We start from the raw sequence: 24186 nt of genomic DNA, 5'->3' as shown, positions 1-24186 counted from the left end.
CTTTTGAAACGAACATTGATAAGTCTCACAAGCTTAGGTTGACAGATATGCTTCCCTGGTAGGCGACATTTCTGACACTGGCTACAATTGCAGTTACATTCCATTCGAGGTTGGTTCAAGAGGTCTAATTACAAAATCGAACAAGACTCGTCTTAACCGCCTCCCTGCATGTAGCCAAGTCGCACATCAAATACAAAGATCTGAGGAATGACATCTCCAAAATGGTTTCACGCCTCTTCTTTTCCATCTTCCAGGCAAGACATGAAAAAGAGTGGAATGTCAATATCCTCAGATAGCCTACCAGGGTGGCGTATCTGTCGCCTGATGATCAATGTCATTAATTTGTTGGTTAACCTTTTTAAAAAAAATATATATTTATATTTTTTTGTATCTTTTTAGGTGTTTTAATGATTGTGTATGTGTAATTTGTATTTCGTTCACGCCATGCCTGGTGGTCAGTAAAGGCCCCAGTTGTCTTGGATGTTTGTTGGTTTCGTTATTCTTTTAAATTTGTATGTTTAAATTGCTTGAATAAAGATGATGGAATAATACCAGAAAAACAACATATTTGATGCCCTAAATGCTCGACAAAGTTTTTGTGGACCAAAGAATGGAAAAAAGGCTATTGGCACCGGATTTTGTAGAATGAGCGATATGTAAGCCTATAATATTTTGTAGTAAACCTCTGACGAGCGGATACTGCCGTGTTGTTGCAAAGTCGGAGCTAAGATCGCGTACGGCGCAAAGTTCATTCACAAATTTCCACTCAGCAACAGTAGATTGCCTCATTTGCAGCAAATCAGAGACAAGTCATGCAGTAAATGTGCGATGTACGATTAAAATATCATGATATGCTCTCATCAAATGTTTACTGCAAAACATTATAGGCACAATAACAATGGGCCATGGTGGTTATTAAGCCCTATTCATGTTGTGTGAATCACTCTATTGTGGACCATCCTTCTGATGCGTACTTGAGAGTTTGGACAACTGGAACAGTTTTGACAGGTCTTTTGTCTACTGCTCTGTTTGTAAACAAACAAGAATGTCAAAATTGTCATCCTCACCAAATAAAAAAGTAACAGTGTTAGTACGGCCCTGAATCTGGCAGTAAACCGGATGGAACTTAAAGTTTTGTCCATGCAATTTAGTGAGTGTCTCGGCCAGCACTGATGACAGTTTTAAGCTTAATATGATATATGGCATGGATTCGGTCACTTTATTATAGCCATATTATAACATTTTCAAACAAAATAGATTAGCATTTCTTTGCCCTAAAATGTTAGCTTTTACTGTCAGATATATCCCCTTTTATTTTTGAGCCGAACAACTATGGCAAAGCAAAGAAAATTGGAATTTACTACCACCGCATACATGTATGTCGCCAATACGTACCACTCCTTCAGTCATGTTATGGTATGACCCTTTGTTTTGTAGATCACCGTCCCGCACGCAGTGTACGTAGTACGTATGTGTTATGAACATCGTACATGCGTTCGACTAATAATTCTATCGTAATAATAAAACGCTGATTCCATCATTTTATTCAAAATCTCGGATTTTGACAAAACTACAGCACCTAGAATCTTGATTTTTGCAGGGTATATTGGTTTTAATAAAGTACAATATAATCGTGTAAAAATGAATTTTAAAAAAATCAGTGAGGGCATCCTCCTCAGCAAATGTTATAATATGGCTTTAATATTTTTATTCATTGATTGATCAGTCGATCCACTATTGTCCATTATTATGTTTTGATGGATCCAAGTTGTGATAATATTGGATCCAAAACATAATAATGATAAAATTGATGCTTTTACGCCCAATATTTATTGGTCTCGCTATGAGTTTTAAAATATTGGACTCGACTACGCCTCGTCAATATTTTAAAACACATAGCTCGACCAATAAATATGGGCTCAACCGATCCAATTTTATATCACTATTGAACTCTTTTCAGACCTATTGAATCTTACAAACCAGGCCTAGAAATCCAATACAAATCCTTCGTATAAAACATCAACCTACAATCTATGTGTAACAAGTTTTGGTCTTTTTAGGAAAAAAATGTGTATCTTCAATACGAAAGGTCAAAATTTTCAAATGATGGATGGCTTTTTCTCCAAACTACATACACTATCAAATTTATAAAGTTTACTTTGAGGACTGTTAAATATCAAAAATATCATTTTTTTTTATAATTTGCAATAACATTTGTATTATATCGCGAATTTCAAAATATCAAAATTATTTGATAACAGAAGGATATTCGTTGTATTTAGAAAGTAATTTGGTGTGCTCTCAGGTTTCACAACAAAAAATATTGTGAAAACGATTCTTTAAGGTTAGCATTAGCAACTATTTTAAACTGTTTAGATTTGGTAGTTCACAGCATCTTGCAAATGGTAGTGGGCATTGATCATTTCATAGTGAGTGTGTAGAAGAATTTAAATATCACAGATATACTTTGTAGGTCCTGTGGTTCTTGAGTTATGTTGGAAAAACGTACATAACTCATTCACAACAATAAATCAAGCAAGTTTTCAAAGTACCGGTATATGGTTTGTATAAATGAACCTTTGCAAAACATCAAAGTGTTATTTTTCAATAATATATTGATTTTAATATTGAAAATTGGTTTTTTGGCTGCTTCTACCCTTAAGCATAGGCCTAAAGATATCAAAAATATGAAAAATATCAATTTTTGATAATTTGCCAGAAAATTGGTATTAGGCCAAAAAAAAAAAAATTGTTGTGTTGCCCTCAACCGTCCGGTCCTAAATCCTGAAAAATCAGGGTCGCAATTTTTTTTTTTTTTTTTTTTTTGAATGATGATTTTTACAGATTTATTCAAAAAATCAATGTTTTTCACTTAAAATTAATATTATATTGAAAGACTAGTCTTTTATTGATGTCTAACAGGTATCCAGAAGTCAAAATTGACAAATGTCCCTAATTGAAGAAGCATTATTTAATATTTGAGGGGATTTTTTAAGGTTTAAAAAAAAAAAAAAAAAAAAAAAAAATCCGACCGCCCGACCCAACTTTCCCATTTTTCCACTTGAGGGCAACACAACATTATTTTTTTTTGGCCTTATATCGCAAATTTCAAAAAATCTAAATTATTTGATATCAGAAGGACATTCCTTGTATTCAGAATGCAATTTGGTGTGTCTCAGGTCCACAACAAAAAATACTGTGAACACATTGCTATCCGATTCTTTAAAACTAAACATAGTACCGTAGGGTATTTGAAGCAGGGACAAAAGCACATTTTCCTAAAGTTTGGGGCAAACAAAGTAGGGGTTATAGCTGACTGCAAAGTTGCTAGTTAATAGTTAAAATAAAGGTTGATTCTCATTAACTGCATGCATGAAGAAACTCTAATAATACTGTACTGTGCTGTCCATTGTTGTTGTTTTTTGTTTATATTGTTTTGCTTTCTAAAGATTAATTTCCTTTCTTCCTTTCTAGTGGATATCAAACAATGTGAGATTGTCAAAAATGCGGTCAACTTGCTTTCAACAGAATGAAACATGGCAAATATAAAGGCTTATGCCCGTATCAGGCCAACTTCCAAAGCCTCTGAACACTACACCTGGGACAAGCAGAAAGTATGCCTAAGTTTGCCCAATCAACCAAGTCTAGTACAACATCTGAGGAGAGATGCCACTACCATCCATGACTTTGAATTTACAAGTGTGTTTGGCCCAACTGCAACACAACAACAAGTATTTGATGTGGTTGCTTCAAACATTATCAAAGGTAAGAGATCAGTCTTTCCACATAGAAAATATGTATAGTAGGTTTGTTGTGTTTATAAAGTCAGACACAGTTACACTCTAAAAACACATGTCAGTGCTTATACATTTGGGAATGTGCACAAAATTGTATATTATATAAAATAAACAATTTCAGTACTGATACACATCTATGTGGATTATACTCAGTAATCTGCAAATCAAATACTTATTACACATGATTTTGTTGAGCAATCTCAAAACTCTCTTTTATATTATTTGGAAAGTAACAATATGTTTCATTCAACTGGGTGTGTTTTGGATTTTTGAGAATTAGTTGTCAAGTTTGCTGGGAAACTGCCTGTATGAACAAAATAGATAGACACATGTTTAAAATACTAAGCCTATATGTTTATGAAATAGGATTGTGATGAAATAATGATCAAAATGTTAAATTTAGATTTTCCTTTCATATTCTCAGAAAAGCAGGGAAATAGGGCCTAACCATGTAACCAAAAGCAATAAAATAAGGTGTTGCTCTTTCAATTTCAGGATTCCTAGGAGGCTACAATGGCACTATATTTGCATATGGTCAAACAGGTTCTGGGAAAACATACACCATAGAGGGAGCAGCACATCGCTATGAGGATCGGGGTCTTGCATCAAGGTAATATGAAAAAGAAAGTTACTTGAAAAAATGCAAAAGTAATTTAGTGCCACAATCAACTCATTGTGCTTGATTGTGTCATCAATGTTCAAGGACTTCAAAGCAAATTAAACCTCTTTCTGGCTTGACCTGTATGTATGAGAAGTATTCAAGGTATTTGGCAGCTGCAGAGATTTGCTTTTTTTGTAATGAAGTCAAGATACATGTAACAATCTTTTTAATAACAATTTTTTTATAATGGTTGCTGTTCTTTTGTTCGTTTTTCAGGGCATTATCTGTAGTGTATAAATTGTTAGAGTCCAGCAGCTATGAACATGCAAGTATTCATGTCTCATATCTGGAGATCTATCAGGAAGTTGGATATGATTTGCTGAATCCTACTACCAGACCAGGGAATGTAGTGGCACATCTCCCAAAGGTAACTATATGAGCTTGGCATATTAGCCTTGTATTTAAATAGTGCCAAACAAAATAGATTTTTAAAAAATGTCCAACAATTCAAAATGAAGGTGAAACATCTTGCTGTTGTAAACCAGAAAGATAATAATGCCCCAACCAAAAAGGTTTGTCCTTGACTAGTAAAGAATGGTGAAATAAAATCCTATTAACATTTTCCCAAAACCAGGCTAGCATCAGCGAGCGCTCACAAAAGATCCCCAGATACTTGGTCATTCTCCTCATATGTTGCAGATAAAACATAGTTTCGCAAAACTTACAGAGCAATCAATTTTGGCTTCAAACATAGGTGACATCCCGCTATCTCTAAGGTCCGCTATCTCTAAGGTTCGCTATCTCTAAGGTTCGCTATCACTAACGTGTAAAGTCTATGGAGATCAGAATCCCGCTATCTCTCATAGAGAAAAAGGTTCGCTATACCTAAAAAAAAGGTCCGCTACTTCTAAGGTTCGATATCACTAATTTAGAATAAGGTTCGCTAGTTCTAAGGTTCGATATCACTAATTTAAAATAAGGTTCGCTATCACTAATTTAAAATAAGGTTCGCTATCACTAATTTTGAATAAGGTTCGCTATCACTAATTTATTGAAGGTTCGCTATCTCTAAGGTTCGTTATCACTAATTCTAATAAAGGTTCGCTAAACCTAAGGTTCGCTATCACTAATTTTGTTTCAGGTTCGCTATCCCTAATTAATTAAGGTTCGCTATCTCTAAGGATCGTATCACTAATTTCGATTAAGGTTCGCTATACCTAAGGTTCGTTATCACTAATCTTAAATAAGGTCCACTATCTCTAATTTTAAATAAGGTCCGCTATTTCTAATTTCAAATAAGGTCCGCTATCTCTAATTTTAAATAAGGACCGCTATAACGAACCCTATTTGAAATTAGAGATAGCGAACCTTATTTAAAATTAGAGATAGCGAACCTTATTTAAAATTAGAGATAGCGAACCTTATTTGAAATTAGTGATAGCGAACCTTAGAGATAGCGAACCTTAGAGATAGCGAACCTTAGAGATAGCGGAGCTTATTTAAAATTAGAGATAGCGAACCTTAGGGATACCGGAATTGTTAAAATTAGAGATAGCGGACCTTATTTTAAATTAGTGATAGCGAACCTTAGAGATAGCGAACCTTCAATAAATTAGTGATAGCGGACCTTATTTAAAATTAGAGATAGCGAACCTTATTTAAAATTAGTGATATCGAACCTTAGAAATACCGAACCTTTTTCAAAATTAGTGATATCGAACCTTAGGTATAGCGGACCTTTTTCGTAATTAGTGATAACGAACCTTAGAGATAGCGAACCTTAGAGATAGCGAACCTTAGAGATAGCGAACCGTAACCTCAAACATATGCTACTGTTTCTTCTTACATTGGAACACAAATACAGTCTGTAAATGTCTATTAACCCTAACCCGCCTGAATACTACAAAATACTACTTGATATATGCGCTGTTCGTGCATGCATCCCACGTGGTGTGATGACGCAATCGCCCTAAGTGATATATAGGCACGGTTTCGCTGGCCAGCGAAGCCCAAGACCCGTGGCAAAGTGTCGCCGACCGAGTGCTTGGCATGCGAGGGGTCTCGGTTCAAATCCCACCCAGAGCAAACAACTTCTTTCTTTGTATGAGAAAGGTTTTTAAAACAAGTCTCCACATACATAAATGACAGCCAGTGAAAAAATTTCACTGACCATCCAGGATTTGAACCTGGGACCTTCGGATCACGGACCGATGCTCTACCAACTGAGCTAATGAGTCAGATGGAGAAGAGCAGTGATGTTATTATCTATAGGCCTTCAGTTCAATACCCGCCTCTATCATCTTCTCATCCAAGAAGTTTTAAGAAAGAGGTTTGGAAATCATTCCGAAATCGCATTCGAGACGGAGAAATAAAGTTAAACTATGTGGGAAATTAAGTATGAGAAAGGTTTTTAAAACAAGTCTCCACATACATAAATGACAGCCAGTGAAAAAATTTCACTGACCATCCAGGATTTGAACCTGGGACCTTCTTTCTTTCTTTTCTCTCTTTATTCTTTCCTTCTTTCCCTTCCCGTCGCCAAAAAGCCCTCAGGGGGTTAGGGTTAGGTTACCACTATCGAAACTCAGTATAGGCTTCCTTAACCCTAACCCGCCTGAATACTACAAAATACTACTTGATATATGCGCTGTTCGTGCATGCATCCCACGTGGTGTGCTGACGTAAATATAAGTGATATATAGGCACGGTTTCGCTGGCCAGCGAAGCCCAAGACCCGTGGCAAAGTGTCGCCGACCGAGTGCTTGGCATGCGAGGGGTCTCGGTTCGAATCCCACCCAGAGCAAACAACTTCTTTCTTTGTTTTCTCTCTTTATTCTTTCCTTCTTTCCCTTCCCGTCACCAAAAAGCCCTCAGGGGGTTAGGGTTAAATGTATAATATGTTTTGTCATTGATGAATAGTTTCACTAGCAATTATTTTCTTTTAAATCTTACTCAATATCTGTACATCTTTGTACAGGTGACAGTGATAGATGGTCCGCACAACTCATGTATCATTCGTAACTTATCCACACATCTAGCAGCTGATGAGAGAGTAGCTCAGAGTCTACTCCTACAGGGACAGTCTAATCGCAAGGTTGCTGAGACCCCTAGTAATCAAAGATCATCTCGCTCTCATGCTATATTCTCAATCTATCTCACAGCACGGGATAAGGACTCGGATGCCATTACAAGGTATGCACATTGAGGGCTTTGTGATAGTATAAACAAATTGTATGCTTTATAGAAAGTTTTTTGAAAGTGCTATAAAATTTGTTGTAAAATGAAGACCTAAATGTTTTTTTAACACCGTGGTCCATATATAATAAAGGAGATGTTATTATAATTATTTAGGTCAAAATAGCAAAAAATATTCAATGGAAAATAATTTGAATGAAGAAAAAAGAAGAATGAACTATAAAATAAATGCTGCAGCCACTGATGCCCATATCATTTTCTGTGATTTAATTTTTGCATTGCCAATTTCATGCAAAAAAAAGTAAAAAATAACTAATTATGAGTAATTTTTTTAATTCCAAGGTTATCTTGTTCATATAATTTCTTAATGTGTGTGTAATGTAAGTTATTTTTATTTTATGCAATGTTTGAAATCTTTTGTTCGCAATGTAAAGGTGATGCCCCCATCAAGCCATCAGGCTTTTTTGCAACCTCCCACATTCTTTTGTTTTTGATGTTATGCTAAAGTCTAGAATGTGAATAATTATTTAATCTCATCTAATCTAATCTAATCTAATCTAATCTGATCTGATCTAGTGATCTAATCTAATATCAACTCTTTGAATTGTTCATGTCATCTTTGTTCCTTTCTATCACTTGTACATAATTTTAAGATCCAAGCTTCACTTGGTTGATCTAGCTGGTTCCGAGCGAGTTGCCAAAACCAAAATTAAAGGAAAGCGACTAGGAGAGGCCAAATTCATCAACCTATCTCTACATCATCTTGAGAGTGTGATTATATCTCTTCAAAAAGGATCCTCAGATATTGGTGTCAGAGCCAGAGGGAACAGGACAAGAAGTGGGAGGCAGAGAAGTCGTAGTGCTGGACCTATTAGAAATAAAATGTAAGATTCTACTTATCACATGCAAAGCCATACAAGCTGACCAAAAACCTAACACTAATGCTTCATGAACAGGACTCTAAAAATTAAAACACATCTAGGATGTGAGAAATGGAACAGAGTACACCTTGCATCTGCAGCTTTTGATTTTGATCAAAATTTGCAAACAAACAAACAGACAGGCACAGTAAACTAACTTTAGCTGATGATGTAAGATAGAGCTTCTTAGTAGTCAAATTAATTGTAGCAATGAGGTCTTAAAAGGTGCTAAATTCAGTTCATTAAGACCATCAGTAGATCTGAATTTCAATATTTGTAATGTTAATCAATAATCTGTGTTATTGTTTTTCAGGAGAATTGGCAGTGCAACCAGTATGCGCTCACTTCCTTATGCCAGGTCTACCAGCTTGACAGACTTAATACAACCAAGACATATTCCATACAGAAACTCACTGTTAACTATGGTGCTAAAGGACAGTCTAGGTAAGTTACTCTGTAATTGATTTCTTTAAAATTTGAATGTGGCAGCATTTATCAAGTGATCATCTTTTTGTTTGTTTGCTTTGTGTATTTATTTGTGTATTTGTTTTGCTATTTTTACCACTTAATGGGGTGGTAAAATAGTGCAACAAAACCAAAATGAATTGATTTTTAGCTTTGATTTAAGATTGTTTATTTGTATTTTGGTTAATGGTTGATCAAAAAACAAATTCCTGGAGCTGGCAAACGAAATGGACATAGATTTGAACCTTGAACCTTTAGGTTTCTAGACCAGCTTACTAATTGATTATCAAGGAAACAAGTGGCATCAAAGCATAATAGATGTACCTTAACTTTAAGCCAGGATAACATTTGTACTGCTTCCGTGGCAACCAGCATATTGAAGACACAATATTGATCAAATTCTAGCATAAGAGTTAATTGTAGACAAATAGTAATAACTTACTCGTTTTCTTTTCAGGAGGTAATTGTTTGACAGCCATGATAGCTACCTTATCCATTGAGGATGTTAACATTGGGGAGAGTCTTTCTACTTGTCGCTTTGCTATGAGAGTTGTCTGCATTGAAAACCATGCAAGGTAGCGTAATAGTATTGTAGGCCATTGGGATGGGGAGCTGTTGTATAGCTATATAATAGTATCATTGATTAGTTGAGAAGTTGTTAAAATTTTACAGGTATAGCATTCTCTTGGTAAGATCCCATATTCCCAAAAGGACAATAGCTTCTTTGTCACAAAATCATCTTAATAACTTTTGTATTTAAACATAGTCCATATCCCAAAGCCTGGTAACTTGTAAGCCTTAACAGGGGTTACTGCATGTTTCTTGCCTGGGTTCATGGGCCCAAAATATGTGTGCTCTCTACTAAGGATTTTGTTGTTGACCCATCTGACCAGTAAAAATAAATGGTCATATTGGACTAAGAACATTTTTTGCCCTTCTTCCTTCTTTAAGGCTTTGTGCCAATTCTGACAAGTCTTATCCCAATTGCGCACCATACAGCTTTAGCCGGAATACTGCTCTCCACCATGGGAGCCAGCATGATGAACATGGAAGTCTTTAAAATAATGATGTAAAAAGAATATATGTATCAATTGTTTGTTTGTTTGTTTGTTTGTTTATTGTACTTTTGAAATATACCAAAGTGTAACCAATTCAAAATTGATATATTTTACAGTCGCAATGAATCTCTGGATGACAAAACTGTTATAAAGAGACTAAGAAAACAAGTGACAGAGTTGGAAAGTGAGGTTGCCAGACTGAAACAAGGCCAGGATAAACAAGAGGTATGTATTACAGTAGCTGTGAGCATGATTGCTGCACACTGACTGGATAAGTTGCAAATAAATCTGAAGTCATTACACTATGAAGGTCACATATATGTTTAACTTTTCTTATTTCTCACAAACTTGAAATTGCTTACCGAGAGGAAGCTTTCATCCAGTATTCTCTTGGACGTCTTCAGCCCCAATATTTGGCACGTGGGGGCACTGTTGGCTATTCTGAGCCACTGACACCAGACGGTGTCAGCCGGCTCAGAAGAGAGTTGTACACGGCGGGCAGGTAGTATCTCCCGGCATCCCTGTTGAGGTCGCTCTTGTTAATCCTGATGTGGCAGGCTTCGCGAACTCCACGACCAACACAGTAGCGAGGACTCATCCTGAGAGAGTACATGATCGGATTTATTCACTACCCATCGATCTTGAAGTGGATTTGGTGTTTTATCTACACCGATGTCGCTCGATTTCTCCTGTAGCCTGTCAAATTTGGAAACCTGATGCTGTTTACAATTACGATGTTCAACTTCCGCTGACCTTGTCACCACTTCCGCGATACGCGAGTAAAGGTCACTACTCAACCTGGAAAAAATGTCTGATTTAAATTCCTCACTTTGATGTTTTAGAATTCCAATCGTGAACACAGTTTGTCTTATTCGTTCTCCCAGTAGTTTAGATTCCGCTTTCTTGATAATATTTCCTGCTCCAAGTCCTTTTAACGATGTTTTCAACTTCAATCCAGTAGGTATCAATCCGCTTGACTTGCAACGCAATAGATAACACAGAGTGTTTTTCCAACGTGATAACTTCTTCAAAGATCTTTCCCAACAACGCACTTTGTGAAGGAATTCTTTTCCATACTCATGTTCCACATGTTTAAATATGCTAGGTTCTGTTTGTGGTTGATTCATGTTTAACTTTTCTTATTTCTCACAAACTTGGATGGTCACATATACTTGGATGATTACTTGGATCAAACAGTTTTAATGGATTATACATATATGTTTGGCCCTCCTTTTTTATATTAGATATCTGTTGATTAAAAAGAAATTCAAATGACCTGTTTCTCATATATTAATGACACCCTGGATAATATATTTCTAGATGGAAAAAAAACCATTGTTCCTAAAGATCAGTTACTAACATTTTTATTAACTATTTTTGGTTCAGTTATTTTTTTTTCAAAAGTGATTTTCAAGAATGTTTTTTATTTGTATTTTGTATTTTTAAAGGATTCTGGTAACCACTCCATTAAACTAGCTCCAAACAAATACAAAGAAAATGCAGACGATGTGCCAAAGGTCAGCAGATATCCAGGAAATTATGTTACCAGAAGATCAAACAACCTTGCTAGTGATGAGCGCAGTCAGTGTGTGAAAGTAATGCATGGATTTATTGGAGGGCGGGTCAAAGATCCATTAGCTGCAGGTAATTTGATCAAAATATGCTTTGGTAAAGTGATCAAGCAAAATTAACCCTACTTTAAACACAAGTGCATTGGAAATTTAAACAGTTATATGAGTACTATTCTAAGGAATACTAATAAAGTACATTTTATGCACTTCTAGGTATTAATGATGTTCCAAAGCTCCATGAATGTCTCCATCTTCTGAAGAAGATGATTTTGCAATCATATGCTGGTCAGAGGCAACCTGAAAGCAGAGATGTGTCACCCCATCCTAATGCTGCTGGGGTAAGGACACAGTATCCTAGCAACAAGAGTAAACACAACAGGTGGGTTTTGATTCGGTAGTAAAGCTAGATCTGTTTTTGGGACAAAAAGTAAAATTAATAAGAACAAAATAAATAGATAAATAATATCACCATGATTTTGATAAATCAATTGTTCCAGCTTTGATGACACCGTTGTCAATTTCAAAGAGGTAATAGAGCGGTTTGATGAGACAGGTGCACTGTTCAATTCCTAGCAAATCAAGGCTGTATTGATTGCAGATATATTTGCTCCATTGCATTCACACACCGAGACAGCCTCTGACAGTGAATGGAATCTGTCCAGTGTGACATCATGAGGTGCCACCATAGCTGGAACATATAATAGTAAAATGCTAGTGGTGAAAATATGTATTCAGTGACCTCAATTCAAGAGAGCTTTAAAATTGTTGGATACTTGTACCTCTGACTTGACTAACTTAAAGGCAGGATGATTCTATAGAAATCTCTTAAGTTTGTGTGAGGCAGTTGAGGCTTTGAAGTTGGAATAGGCCAGTTGGCCATATCTAGGGTGTGTTTTATAAAATAAGCAATATGCTTATAAACAAGAAAAAAAGTATTCATTTTGTGTATCAGCATATTATTATGACACAACAAAAACAAAATAGGAACAGTTGTAATGCTCAAAATGCAACATCCTCTATTAAAGTTAAAATGTTTGCTATGTACAATTCATGTCAACCTATTTTATGACCAGTGCAAGTGAAAAAAGGGTTTGATACATATTCCAGCTCAAGACAAAATGACTATTTCATTTGTTATTGAATTGTTGAAGTTGCTTTATATAAGTGCACATTCTTGTTTCAAATATACCATTTTTTTTAAAGTAATTTTAGTTAAGTAAATCAATTAATATACAACTGTTACAATGTATTCTTCCATTCATATGTTGCATCTCTTGCAGAACTAGAAGTGCTCCTAACGTAAGTGGTGGAAGGTCCAACATGAGAGTCATCAGTACATATGGCCATATTCCTGCCTATGTTATACCAACAAGGAAAAATGGTAAGAATCTACAATAAATGGCAGCAAAGACTGGGTGATTATGTGATCATTATTAAATCCAATTTATTTATGTGATTCCATCTCTTCTCTGCTATTTGCTACTTGCATGGTTCCACATTATGCACTATGTGCGGGGAGAGCCTCGATCTTGCAGCATACATGAAAGGAAGAATTACATAGGCCTAACTTTACACAGAATGTTATATGACTCATTCAATTCCCATTCATCATGTTCATGTATGCTGCTAGTTCAAGGCTCTCCCTGCACATAGTGCATAATGGCGGAACAATGCAAGTAGCGAATAGAGATAGCTTTGCTAAATCACTTCTGTGATCTTCGTGTAGGTGTTCCAAAACTATGCTCCTCAATTTCATCAAAGGGCAGTCCTGTGGAGGAGAGGGCAATAAAGAGATAAATTAAAGTAAAGGGGCAATACCAGGTCCTTTTTATTGATACATGTTATGCTGTGCCTTCTTTGAGTTTTGTAATGTTTAACTACCTTGATGTAAAGTTGCATTATGTGCAGACTGTTGGTAGCAAGAAGTAGCCAAACCAATTTGAGTTTATTAGTTGCAATCCAATTTAGGCAATTTTGAGCCCAGTATCAATCTAGTGTACATTTGGAAAGCACACTCCCACTGCAAATGTACAAGAAGCAGGTTTTCAATCTACTATTGATTACAATCTCCCGGTACCTCCATCATATCCCTAGCATTAACATTGAGGCACATGATGTAACATTCAACTGTTTCCTTCTCATCTAGACAAAACAACTGTAGAGAAGATGACAAAGAGAGTAGAAAAGAAGCACAGAGACTTGTCTCAACAGAAGAGGAGTTTAGCAGAATTCCAAGCTAGTTTAAAAGAACAACAACTAGAAATACTGCAATATGAACTCAAGTATGTTTTGAAGAAATAATAATGTATGTTTAAAATACTTCCAATAGAAATTTACATTCAACTTCAAGTCGATGCTATGATGTTATCCATCAAGTTTGGGCAAATTAGTGTCTTTTGAATCAAGTCTTGACTTAACAAAAATTACATTTTTAAGATAATTTCTCTGGTTGGAACTTCAACCATTTCATTTCATCAATTAAGGTATTAAAAAAGACAGACAAGACAATTATAATGATATAAAGAAACTTTTTAAATAGCCTAAGTAAGAGCAATTTTGCTACAGGTCTATGCTTCACTGTGACTTTCCAAGGAAATGTACTTGTAAATGATGTGACTTGTAAATAGTTGTTAAGTATGAATTTCACTCCCCAAGTTTTCAAGCTTTGCTTACTTCATTTTCTCACACCATCAGATTAAAAGTATCAGCAGCACAAGAACATGTCAGGAAACAAAGGAATGTTATTAGTACATTGAAGAAGAACAGGGCAGATAGAGATGAAATGCTTATGGAGAAAACAGTGGAAAAACAACTTGTGAAAAGGCTGGTGAGTAATCAAACCTTTTGAAAAGCCTTTAGTAGATTAGCGAAGAAGGTTAACTTCCCACATATCATACAGGGGATTTAAAGATGGAATGAGTGCCATATCATTTTTGTTCATGCTGGTTGGTGAAGGAAAAAATCATTTTTTTCTTCTCACACTGTGTGCTTGTTTTGGTTATGCATGTACCAAGGTAAAATTATGGCTATGCTGTGATATGATTTACTGTAAAACATAACACAGAATTTGACAGATATTATATTGTTTCACCAACTTTACTTGAGAAATTAGGTGCAGGCCCGGGGGGGGCACTCGCATTCCCCAGCTATACGGGTATGTGCCGCGGCGACGACCCCCTTTTTCAGAGCCGCTAGCCGTTCCTTAGACCCACTAAATTCATTGATTGCCGCTCTTGAAGCCCAAAATTTTTTCTAGCCGTTCCATAGACTCTCAGATCACCGATCTCCGCTCTCATTGGCATTTTGATTGGCGTGTTTTCTGTCCTACTATTTCGAGCCCAAAAGCTTCAAAGGGAATTTTCCATCAATTTCTTCCCCATAGCATTGAAACACATTGTAAGGAATAAGGTGGATTTTGGGCGGGATTTTGGGCTCCTTGTACTTTGTAGTAGTGGCAACACTGGTTGGTTGATTGTAAACAGTGATTGCAGCACTGCCGGCCGGCGAGTGCCGAGGCCTTCAGCTGATAAACATTTTGCTGGAAATAAATGATTTTGAGATCTCTTTCGGGAATAAAATTGCCAAATATAAGGAAAAGTACCTCAAATAATTATGTACACGTCCTTGCAGCTGGCCATAAACAGTGAATTAAAAGGTAATTTACGATCTACTGGTTTAGTGCCAATAGTGGAATGGTTGTCAAATTCTGCACACTTCACTCAATCGTCTCATGTATGCATGACAGTTCAATGTAGTCTAAATGTTTTTCTTTAGTAATTACGGCACTGAAAAAATATTTTTGTGGGTTTGTTTTGTGGGCTTAATATGTAATGCTGCTTGCTGCTGCTATAATTATCAGTAGGCTATAGGTAGGTCTGCAGGGTCTAGTAATTTTGATCCGAATGCTGTTTTGCTTTGCTGAGATTTCCATCGTACTCGTAGGCCACCCCAGACCAATTTTACATTAATGACTTTCTTGATCAAAGTGAAATCGATTCCTTCAAAAATCTGTGGCAAAAACGTAACGAAATTGAGCCCTGGTTTGGCCTGCATGGTTTAGTTCCGAGACCCCATTTTCAGATTTTGGCGGCTGATCAGTTCCCAAGACCCCCTTTTTTGGCTGGTTAATTAGTTCCCAAGACCCCCTTTTTGGCCGGCCAATCAGTTCCCTAGACCCCCTTTTGGCCGGCCGATCAGTTCCTTAGACCTCGAGTGCGAAACTGGCGGTGGCACACCCCCACCAAAAAAAAATTCGAGTGCCCCCCCCCGGGGGTGCAGGAAACATGATATCAACACAATCATCCTCATATTAAACCGTAATACCTGCTTTTACCTCTTGACACATTTAGTTATACATATGTAACTACTAAAGCATGTTAAGATTTTACCCAGTTTGTTTATTTTTATGTCAATTGTCAATATAGAACAAGTATGAGAGAAGACTGGAGCATGTCAGGAATCAGCTTCATGTCAGTGATAACCACCTTCAACTTAGACAGAAGTCTGGTATTACCAAGAGTGACACTCATAAGGACGTAGAGAAGCGAGTGAATGTTGGTATAGTAAAACACAAGGTGGATCATTCACATCATAGGAAAGCGAAATCTGAGAAGGTTGACTCTAGGAAGTTGATTGACAGCCTTAAGAGAGAGGAGAGAAAACAGGAAAAGGTAAACACAATACTAGATATTACTACAGTTTGTCCACTCGGAAGTACAAATTGACAACGCACGCGTATACAGCGCGTAAACAGTGCGCAGTGCTGCGTCTCTGCTACAGGTATGTGTGCCTTCAAAGTCGGCAGAGTGTATGCGTCTGCGTCCAGTGGCGGTTTGCTAAACAGGGCTGAAAGGGCTAAGCCCCACCACTTTTTCCAAAGCATGCTTTATATTTTTCACTTCTCAAAATACACAAAAAATATCACTGAAAATACACAGAAACTTGTCCAAAAAATACCTTATCACAAATAAATTCAATTTGTAGCGATGCCAAATGCCCCATGTGGAACACCTTACATTTGCTATTGCAATTCAGTGTGCACTTGATAGTGTCATGACAGCACCACATGTCCACATTGGCTTCCTGTACATGGGGCTAAAATGACAAATCCCCTATATGCTTGTCTCTGCTGCATGCTTCCACTACACGGTATACTACACTTACAAGGGCAGAACTATGTGTTGATACTGTAGCTGGTATAACCACCTCAGATCAGCCAAGCGACTATGTGGAATCTCGCACAGGGGCTACTTTGAGAAATCACCATCCCTATTTTTAAACCATGCACTGATGAGTCATTCACAAGAAATGGGAAAATCCTTGTAATCTGATCTTTGCTGAATCCCCACTTCTTTTGCTGATGTTGGTAGGCCTATAGTTGGGTTGTTTTGAAGCCATACTGATGCTAAGAATATGGATGACTTTTGTCCTATAACATGATAAATATCTGGCTTAGAAATCTTCTTGGACCACATGTTGATTGTAATAACTGTATACAAAATTAATGTACACGGATATAGGCCTACATAGTGACTGGTACATCAGTTAGGCAACTAGGCCTATGCATGAACCAGTTTGCTAAAATTGTGATGTGGAATACTTCAGGTGGGTGAGGTGAGTAGGCCAAATTTAATCATGATTTAGTTTTGTACTAACAATTTTGTGAAATTCATAAATTTATAACATTTTCTCAGAATTCCTCTTGACAGATCCGACCAAATGAGATAATTTACCTTTCAGAAGTAAAAAAAATCCACCTAGTGTATCATTTTATTAAATTTTATAGTATAAAATTTAATCAACATTTCACTAAAAAGTGCCCACCAAATTGCACCATTTGCTTTTCAGAAATCAAAATCGCCAAAATTCTGAGGGGGGCACATCCCCCCTCAGACTCCCCCCTGTTCGCGCAAGCGCGAATGGCGGTGCTAACGCACCGCAATTAGCCCCTATGCATTTTTAACCCACCAGCCGCCACTGTCTGCGTCCGTACTTTGTACTTCAGAGTAGACTGACTGTAGTTATTAACTTGTCATGAATATAAATATACCTTAGTGACTAATTTGAACTGTGGGACCTGAATGAGTTCATCTATGTTATGTTTCCCTAAGATCAAGTAATGATTTACTGTAAGTACTGGCAGGGTCAACCATACAAAAATCTCCATGACCTAGTTGTGAGTTGCTAACTGTACATAAAACTTACATTAGTGTACATAATCCTGTTTCACATAGAATTAAACATCAGCTCATAAATACATAAACATATCATACAGTTTAGTGAAACAGTTGTAAAAATACATCCAGTAACAGTATATGATAGAAGTCTGCAGAAGACTTATAGGCAGTAGTAGGTGTAGTTTGTGGGATCAGTACTCACATAGATTGCTTGAACATATCCTCAATACTCCACAATATCTAATGTATTTGAATGCAAGAACCTTTAAGGGATGAAATTAAAACTCGACCAGTGTTTGACCGGCCATGCCATCTGGTTTCTATTGTTCTAAATAATGGGAACCAGTGGTCAACCGATGGTCGAGTTTTGATTTCGTCCCTAAGATAATCATGAGTTTTAACTGCACAATATGGGTGAAGCTAGGTGAAATTGCAAGCATGTGAAACTCTTTGACTCGTATTTGCTTATAGTAACTAATAAAATACTCAAATATTTGGTGTTTGTGTATTTTTGACAATTTCATCTTCTTTTTGACAACAGATACAAAGTAAGATCAATGAGGAAAGACTGCTGGCAGTTGCAGATCACATAGGAATGAAGGAGGCATCAACCTTGCAGAAGCTACGTGATTTCAGATCTAAACTCAAGTCTGATAGCACCAATGATGTCAAAACACCTACAGGTAATCACAGTGCTGTTGATAGTGAGCTACACCCTGAGGCTAGGAGGATGAGTCCAAGAAATTCACACTCTGTTGGTTTGAAGTTAAACCCACCACAGCAGAGGAGTGTCAGGGATCATGTGATCCATGCATGGGATGCAGGTGATAACCGTGTGAATGGTTCTGATATTTCACCAATAAAATCAGATAACCAAAGAAACATGACTGACAGGTTACAGTATCCAGATGACCCAAGATCAACTACTGAAATTAGATGTCATAACAGAAATCAACAGCTGGCAAAAGAACAGAAGCACATTCTCACTAGTACTCCGATGATGGACAAACGAAATTTCAACTCCAAAGATATGCTGGGAGAGACCGACTTTGAGAATATCAGACTTAACCAAGACATGTATGATCAATCTGAACATTCAACTGAAAGCAAAGACAATACAGAAAACACAAAGCCACAAGAAGTTAACTTGCCCTTAAAGAGTTTTAGTAATGAAAGTGATAATGTATCCCAGATCAACTTCTTACCATCTGGTAGTCTGAACTCCAGAAGCATTGAATCATTCACTTCATCAGAGTATCAGCCTGCCAACAGTCACCAGACAAGACTGAAACCACAGTCTAGTACATCGGATATTGGGAGTATGTTTTCTCTTGATTCAAAGTCATTTGATTCAGCTTTAAGTTCCATGTTACAAGATGAGTCATTATCTATAATGGAGTCACCATCATCATCAAGTGTTTGGAATCCAAGTACCCAATCAAGGCAGAGTAGTATGGATTCACGTGATTGGAGAGCTGCTGTGGAGTTGACCAATGGTAGAGGTGATGCAAAATTATCCTCCAATGGGATTGGCTCTTCTAGGATGAGTTTGGTCAGCAGATCAACATTAGCATCTTCTACAGTGAGTATAATTCAGCCCTTGCTTGGTATAGATTAAATTTACAGGGTGGTACTCCACAGGTGATGATTTGTGTCATGCAAAATGTGCATAAAAAAGTAAAATCGAAATGTGCCAAAAGAAGAAAAGACTAAAATTGCCACCATCCAAAGAGATTAAAAATATGGTTATGTCTTAGGAAGAGGCTAGGGTTAAAATTCGGGTAAGGAAAAGGATTAAGAGATTGTGATATTGAGATTAGCATTATAGGGTTGGGATTGGGATTATGGTAGGAGTAGCGAACACTATTCCAAAATTACTCCCAAAAGAATTGTTTATTGAATGTATTTGGCTTGAATCTCAATCTCAAGAATCATGATACTTATTAAGTCGAGAGATAGATGAATATCTTGGAATTATTCCACAAGATATACTAGTATGTGTTACCTTTTACATGACTATTGTGAACTGTGAAACTGATGATTACAAAGTGTCACCTAAAATGGACCATTTTGACACAAAAGGTATGAGGGCCATACCAGGTCTAAGGAAAGGCAATGTATGCACAGCTTTAATACACTGGTCATACAACTGATGTTGTCCTGCACTCTCTACAGTGTCTGAAAAACCATTTAATTTGAAATTGACAATGATGAATTTGATAAGATTTACTTATTCATACATATAAGAATAGATCACAGTTAACAAACTGGAAATAACCCAGTTTTATAAAGGAATATTTATTTTTAGATCCCAAACTATAAATCGTGCTCTTGAAACTGTGCAATACCTTTTGCAGTTAGGAAGAAAATTACTATTTTGCATATTTAAAATATGTGATGCAGTGAAAAACATCATCAGAATGTGGTTGTTTTTTCCTTGTGTTATGCCATTGTTGTGGCCTATATTAAAGGCATCAAAGACCTTAAAAGATAGTCAGGATTCACAATCACCAGTCATTTACACTAGTGAAACCATAACAGCTGATTATATAGCTCTCTGGGTGAAACCATCAGCTCATGTACATGTAACATACATATGCTAGGGTGGATCCTGATGGATGCACAGCTAACAGGATCAACAAAGCCATATTCAGTACTTTTTTCAAAATCATAGTGGCCATTTTGTTGATTTTGTTGAAGTTTAAGCTGCTGATACCCACATAACATAAACACCTACCATCCATACATGTTTTCACCTTCAACCATGGACCTTGATTAAACACCTGTTCAACAAGCAAACCTTCGAATGCACATGACAATTACTATTTTACACAAGTATACTAGTGTCTAACCGATATGATCGGCAAAACAATAATCAGCCTTTAAGATTATCGGTACCTAATCGGTATCTGAAAAATTCTTATCATTGACCGATTTCCTATACCGATTTCAATAATGTTGTGCGACTCAAATCTTTTAAAAATACATTATTATTGATGTCATCAAACAACATTCTATTAGCAAAATGGTTTAAATGTTGTTCCTAACTTACTAATTGGGTCAATTTGGCGTTTTATTTGATCCTCTAGCATTCTATCAACATGGGGAATACCCCGTCTAATCACAATCATCACACACATTTCCCCACCACACCGTGTGTATAATTGATCCATATTTAAAATATGTGATGCAGTGAAATACATCATCAGAATGTGGTTGTTTTTTTTCCTTGTGTTGGTAAGTTCCCCAATTAATAGGTATGTCATTGTTGTGTTTTCATAACCAGAGTGGTTCTTCAGAGATACATGCAGTGCAGTTGAAAGATAAGCTTGCTGAATACATCGGATCAAACAACTCTTCATCGTGCAAGAAATCACCTATCTTAGGTATGCCATCAACAAGAACACACACAATTCCAGCCGCAGATCAATGGAACATTAATTCCAAGACTTTCTGTAGTCCATCCATGGAGACATTGTCTTCCAATTACACCACAGTATCTGCTCCACCGAGTTTTGGAGAAGATCAGTCACATCAACAAGGTAATAGTATACACCTCAGGAATCCAGTACAAATTGGTTCATCAAACCAGAGCAAACCCGATTATTCTAATTGGAATCTAGAATCGGTCCAATCTGGTAAGCAACCATCAGTTAGCTTGGAAGCTGCAGGTATACCAGGACTGATGATGTCAAGTCAGTTTACTGATTCTACAGGTGGCATTTACAAAGAGTCTAATCTAGGAAAGCCAATTGAATCTTTAGGTGATGAGGATAGAGAGATGACATACTCTCAAATCGCTAAGGAGAACAGGCAAAGAGTTGCTAAGATGAGGAAAGCAATGACTGCAGCAGAGACTATACAGAAGGCATGGAGGAATCGCCAGGCTAAAAAGTAAAGTGCAAAGTTGTCACGCTCAATATATTGAAGTGAACGGGGAAAGGTAATGACCATATAATTTATATGATGTGGAGACCTAAAGGAAATTGATGTCATCTACAGTAAAAATTTCAACTTTGCCATGCAAATTGCAATAATCAACTTGGTCTCCCACAGAAAGTCTTTTTTCCATACCATGCAGGTATTTGGTTTGCCCAACCTGAACCAGAACAGTTGCTTACAAAACTCCACATGCCAAATATGAGATGAGTTAAAATCTGAAGCAAATTTGTGCATTTGTATTCAATGAAAATCTGGAGACAAAACAAGCCAAAGAGATCTACAATCAGGGAAAACTATGTTGGCACGCCTGGCACTCTTTTGGTGAATCTCTGCCCCTGCTCCTCCAATTCAATGTTGGACAAAACCATGTTGTCATCATGTCTGTGAGACCCTCCAAAATTGCAACATGGGGAGTGGAGAAATGTGGGATATAGGGCAGAGTCTCTATTTCAGATTCATGCCACACCTATATCTCTTGCCTTCAAACTATTGGTATGATTATGCATTTGAACTGTTTTCAGCAAGTGTACCAACTGTTTTTAGCTGATTGTAGGTGGTGCGGTTTCAAGTGAAAACTTATGTGAAAGCAGTAACATAAAGCTAAACAAAAGTTTTGAGTGACAAGATGATTGCTGTTTGTAGAAATATTTAGAGTATTTAAAGTCTCTAGTTCAAAGTTGAACTTTCAGTAATATATGAACAAATGATTGTTGTATTGTTGTGATGTATTTTTAATGTAGGGTCAGTCCATATCAAAACAGATTGAGTGTACACCCACCCTTTTGGATTTTGCTCTCCTTTGGCTCAGGGGTACCTTTCATGGATCCCTAGGTGAGGTCACAAGAAAAAATTCAAATTCCATTTCGTTTGAATGGCGGGCAATCAAAGTTTGGCGACCTCGACCAAAATTGGGAATTTAAGGGGTCCAAATGACAAAGTGCTCTCTTTGAGGGGCACTTTCTTCTTAATTGAATCAGTTGTGATCCTCTTTTTGAATGTGGTCACTCACTGGCTGTGTCTGAAATACCTAATGCCAAAAAAGATAGATTTCGAATTTCGTTGGGATTTCAGAGGGGTCAAAATCAGCAATTCGTACTGTTCAATCAAATTATCTTGATTTTGAAGGACCCATGATAATGTCACAGTGCACTTATAGGTCCTAATTATGTTCAGAATGGATTAACCATATGCCAATGTCTATGAGCAATTCAAAAAATGAGAAATTTCTAGACCCCTACAGAATTTTAGGCCACCCCTAAAGTGGTTCAGCCACAAATGGCGCTTAAAATCGGCAAATTTTGACCCCTAATAACTTTAGGTGTACACCAGATATGAATTTCTAGTCTTTTGCATCTGAAAGAATGTAGTTTAATGTTACTAGGAACATAAGATTTGTTTTGTATTTTTTGTGTTTTAGTATTAAGTTGACGCTTTCAAAAATAGTCAGACTCAGTACACCGGTCGATCTTACCGTTTCCGATGTTGATTAAGATACTTCTTGCATCGATCCCGAGATGCGGAAAAACCAATAGTCATTTTGTCCCACATAAATGAATAAATAACAAAACCCCGATCCCCGGTGGACTCACCCAAAAGGTGACGTCACACCATATGATCGTCCCTTATCCTCCTTGGTCTCCGACTGACACAGGCGTGCCTATCGATTGTTCATAGCACTGTGTATCAATTTCTCGACCAAAGGCGAGATATCTGGTTGTAGTTTCACACCTTAGGTAAAACCAAACCGGTATTGTTCGGCTGAGGATAGTTTTGACGGCATTTTCTGGCAAAAAAGTGACAAAAAACGATCCAAAACTTAGCTACATATCGTGCCTCCGTTTGTATACGGGACACACGAGCAATTCAAAATGGCCGCTTCGTTGGCGCCATTCATTTTGTTTCCCACGTAAAACAACCATTGCAGCCTGTAAGTTACAATAGATGTTTGTACATACACATTATATTTCATGTACGGTAGGTTATTGTTGCTATGTTAGGGTGATTACTCTATCGTTATGTCTTCATTACCGTCCGATAAGACGAGTTAATCAGATATTCATACGGTGGGGATTGGTAGGGACCCGTCTGACATTTAGTAATAAAGTTAGCCAGTCCTTACTTTACCACTAACGTTAGCGACCAGCCTCCGTGCTCAGGTTTGCTTACTGGGCTTGAGTCGGCGTGTTGGGGGGTAGTGCCCCCTCCCTTTTCTCCTCGCCGCCTCGGCCCTGTCGGGCTTGCCCTTCCCTGGTGACGGAGCGGGACCCACACCCGCTCTGCTTCACCCACAGGGAGTGCTCTCGATCTTCTAGATGTCTTTCTTTTGCTTAGGACTCTCCGAGTTCCAGCTTGACGATTGGGATAGGCTCCATCATCGCCATAGGCCGAAGAAGAAATCTACCAAGGGCACTGGTAAGGTCGATCACGGTGGATTCTGCTGTGACAGCCCCTATGGGTCATG

The 24186-nt window shown here is 37.2% G+C and overlaps 1 protein-coding gene across 1 annotated transcript; it reads left to right on the top strand.

Moving 5' to 3' along the window:
* The first annotated feature begins 3480 nt into the window (after positions 1 to 3480).
* Positions 3481 to 22459, top strand: LOC140150477 (uncharacterized). The gene is made up of 16 exons (XM_072172506.1): positions 3481 to 3765; positions 4293 to 4407; positions 4675 to 4825; positions 7376 to 7590; positions 8247 to 8477; positions 8827 to 8957; positions 9436 to 9553; positions 10153 to 10261; positions 11485 to 11680; positions 11821 to 11986; positions 12888 to 12988; positions 13754 to 13889; positions 14302 to 14434; positions 16032 to 16277; positions 18325 to 19365; positions 21070 to 22459. Exons 1-16 carry the CDS (start codon positions 3537 to 3539, stop codon positions 21679 to 21681), a joined length of 3930 nt encoding a protein of 1309 aa, XP_072028607.1. The 5' UTR covers positions 3481 to 3536; the 3' UTR covers positions 21682 to 22459.
* The last annotated feature ends 1727 nt before the right edge of the window (positions 22460 to 24186 follow it).

Source organism: Amphiura filiformis, chromosome 1 (genome assembly GCF_039555335.1).
Source record: "Amphiura filiformis chromosome 1, Afil_fr2py, whole genome shotgun sequence".
Classification (NCBI taxonomy): domain Eukaryota; kingdom Metazoa; phylum Echinodermata; class Ophiuroidea; order Amphilepidida; family Amphiuridae; genus Amphiura; species Amphiura filiformis.
Note: the sequence above shows the minus strand (reverse complement) of the source record. Positions and strands in the feature narration are given on the sequence as shown.

Excerpts from the sequence above, each read along its gene's own strand:
- LOC140150477 (XM_072172506.1), top strand. The coding sequence starts at position 3,537 with ATGGCAAATATAAAGGCTTATGCCCGTATCAGGCCAACTTCCAAAGCC. Across the intron at positions 7,591-8,246 it reads GACTCGGATGCCATTACAAG|ATCCAAGCTTCACTTGGTTG; the intron begins GTATGCACATTG and ends CATAATTTTAAG. Across the intron at positions 14,435-16,031 it reads AACAACTTGTGAAAAGGCTG|AACAAGTATGAGAGAAGACT; the intron begins GTGAGTAATCAA and ends TTGTCAATATAG.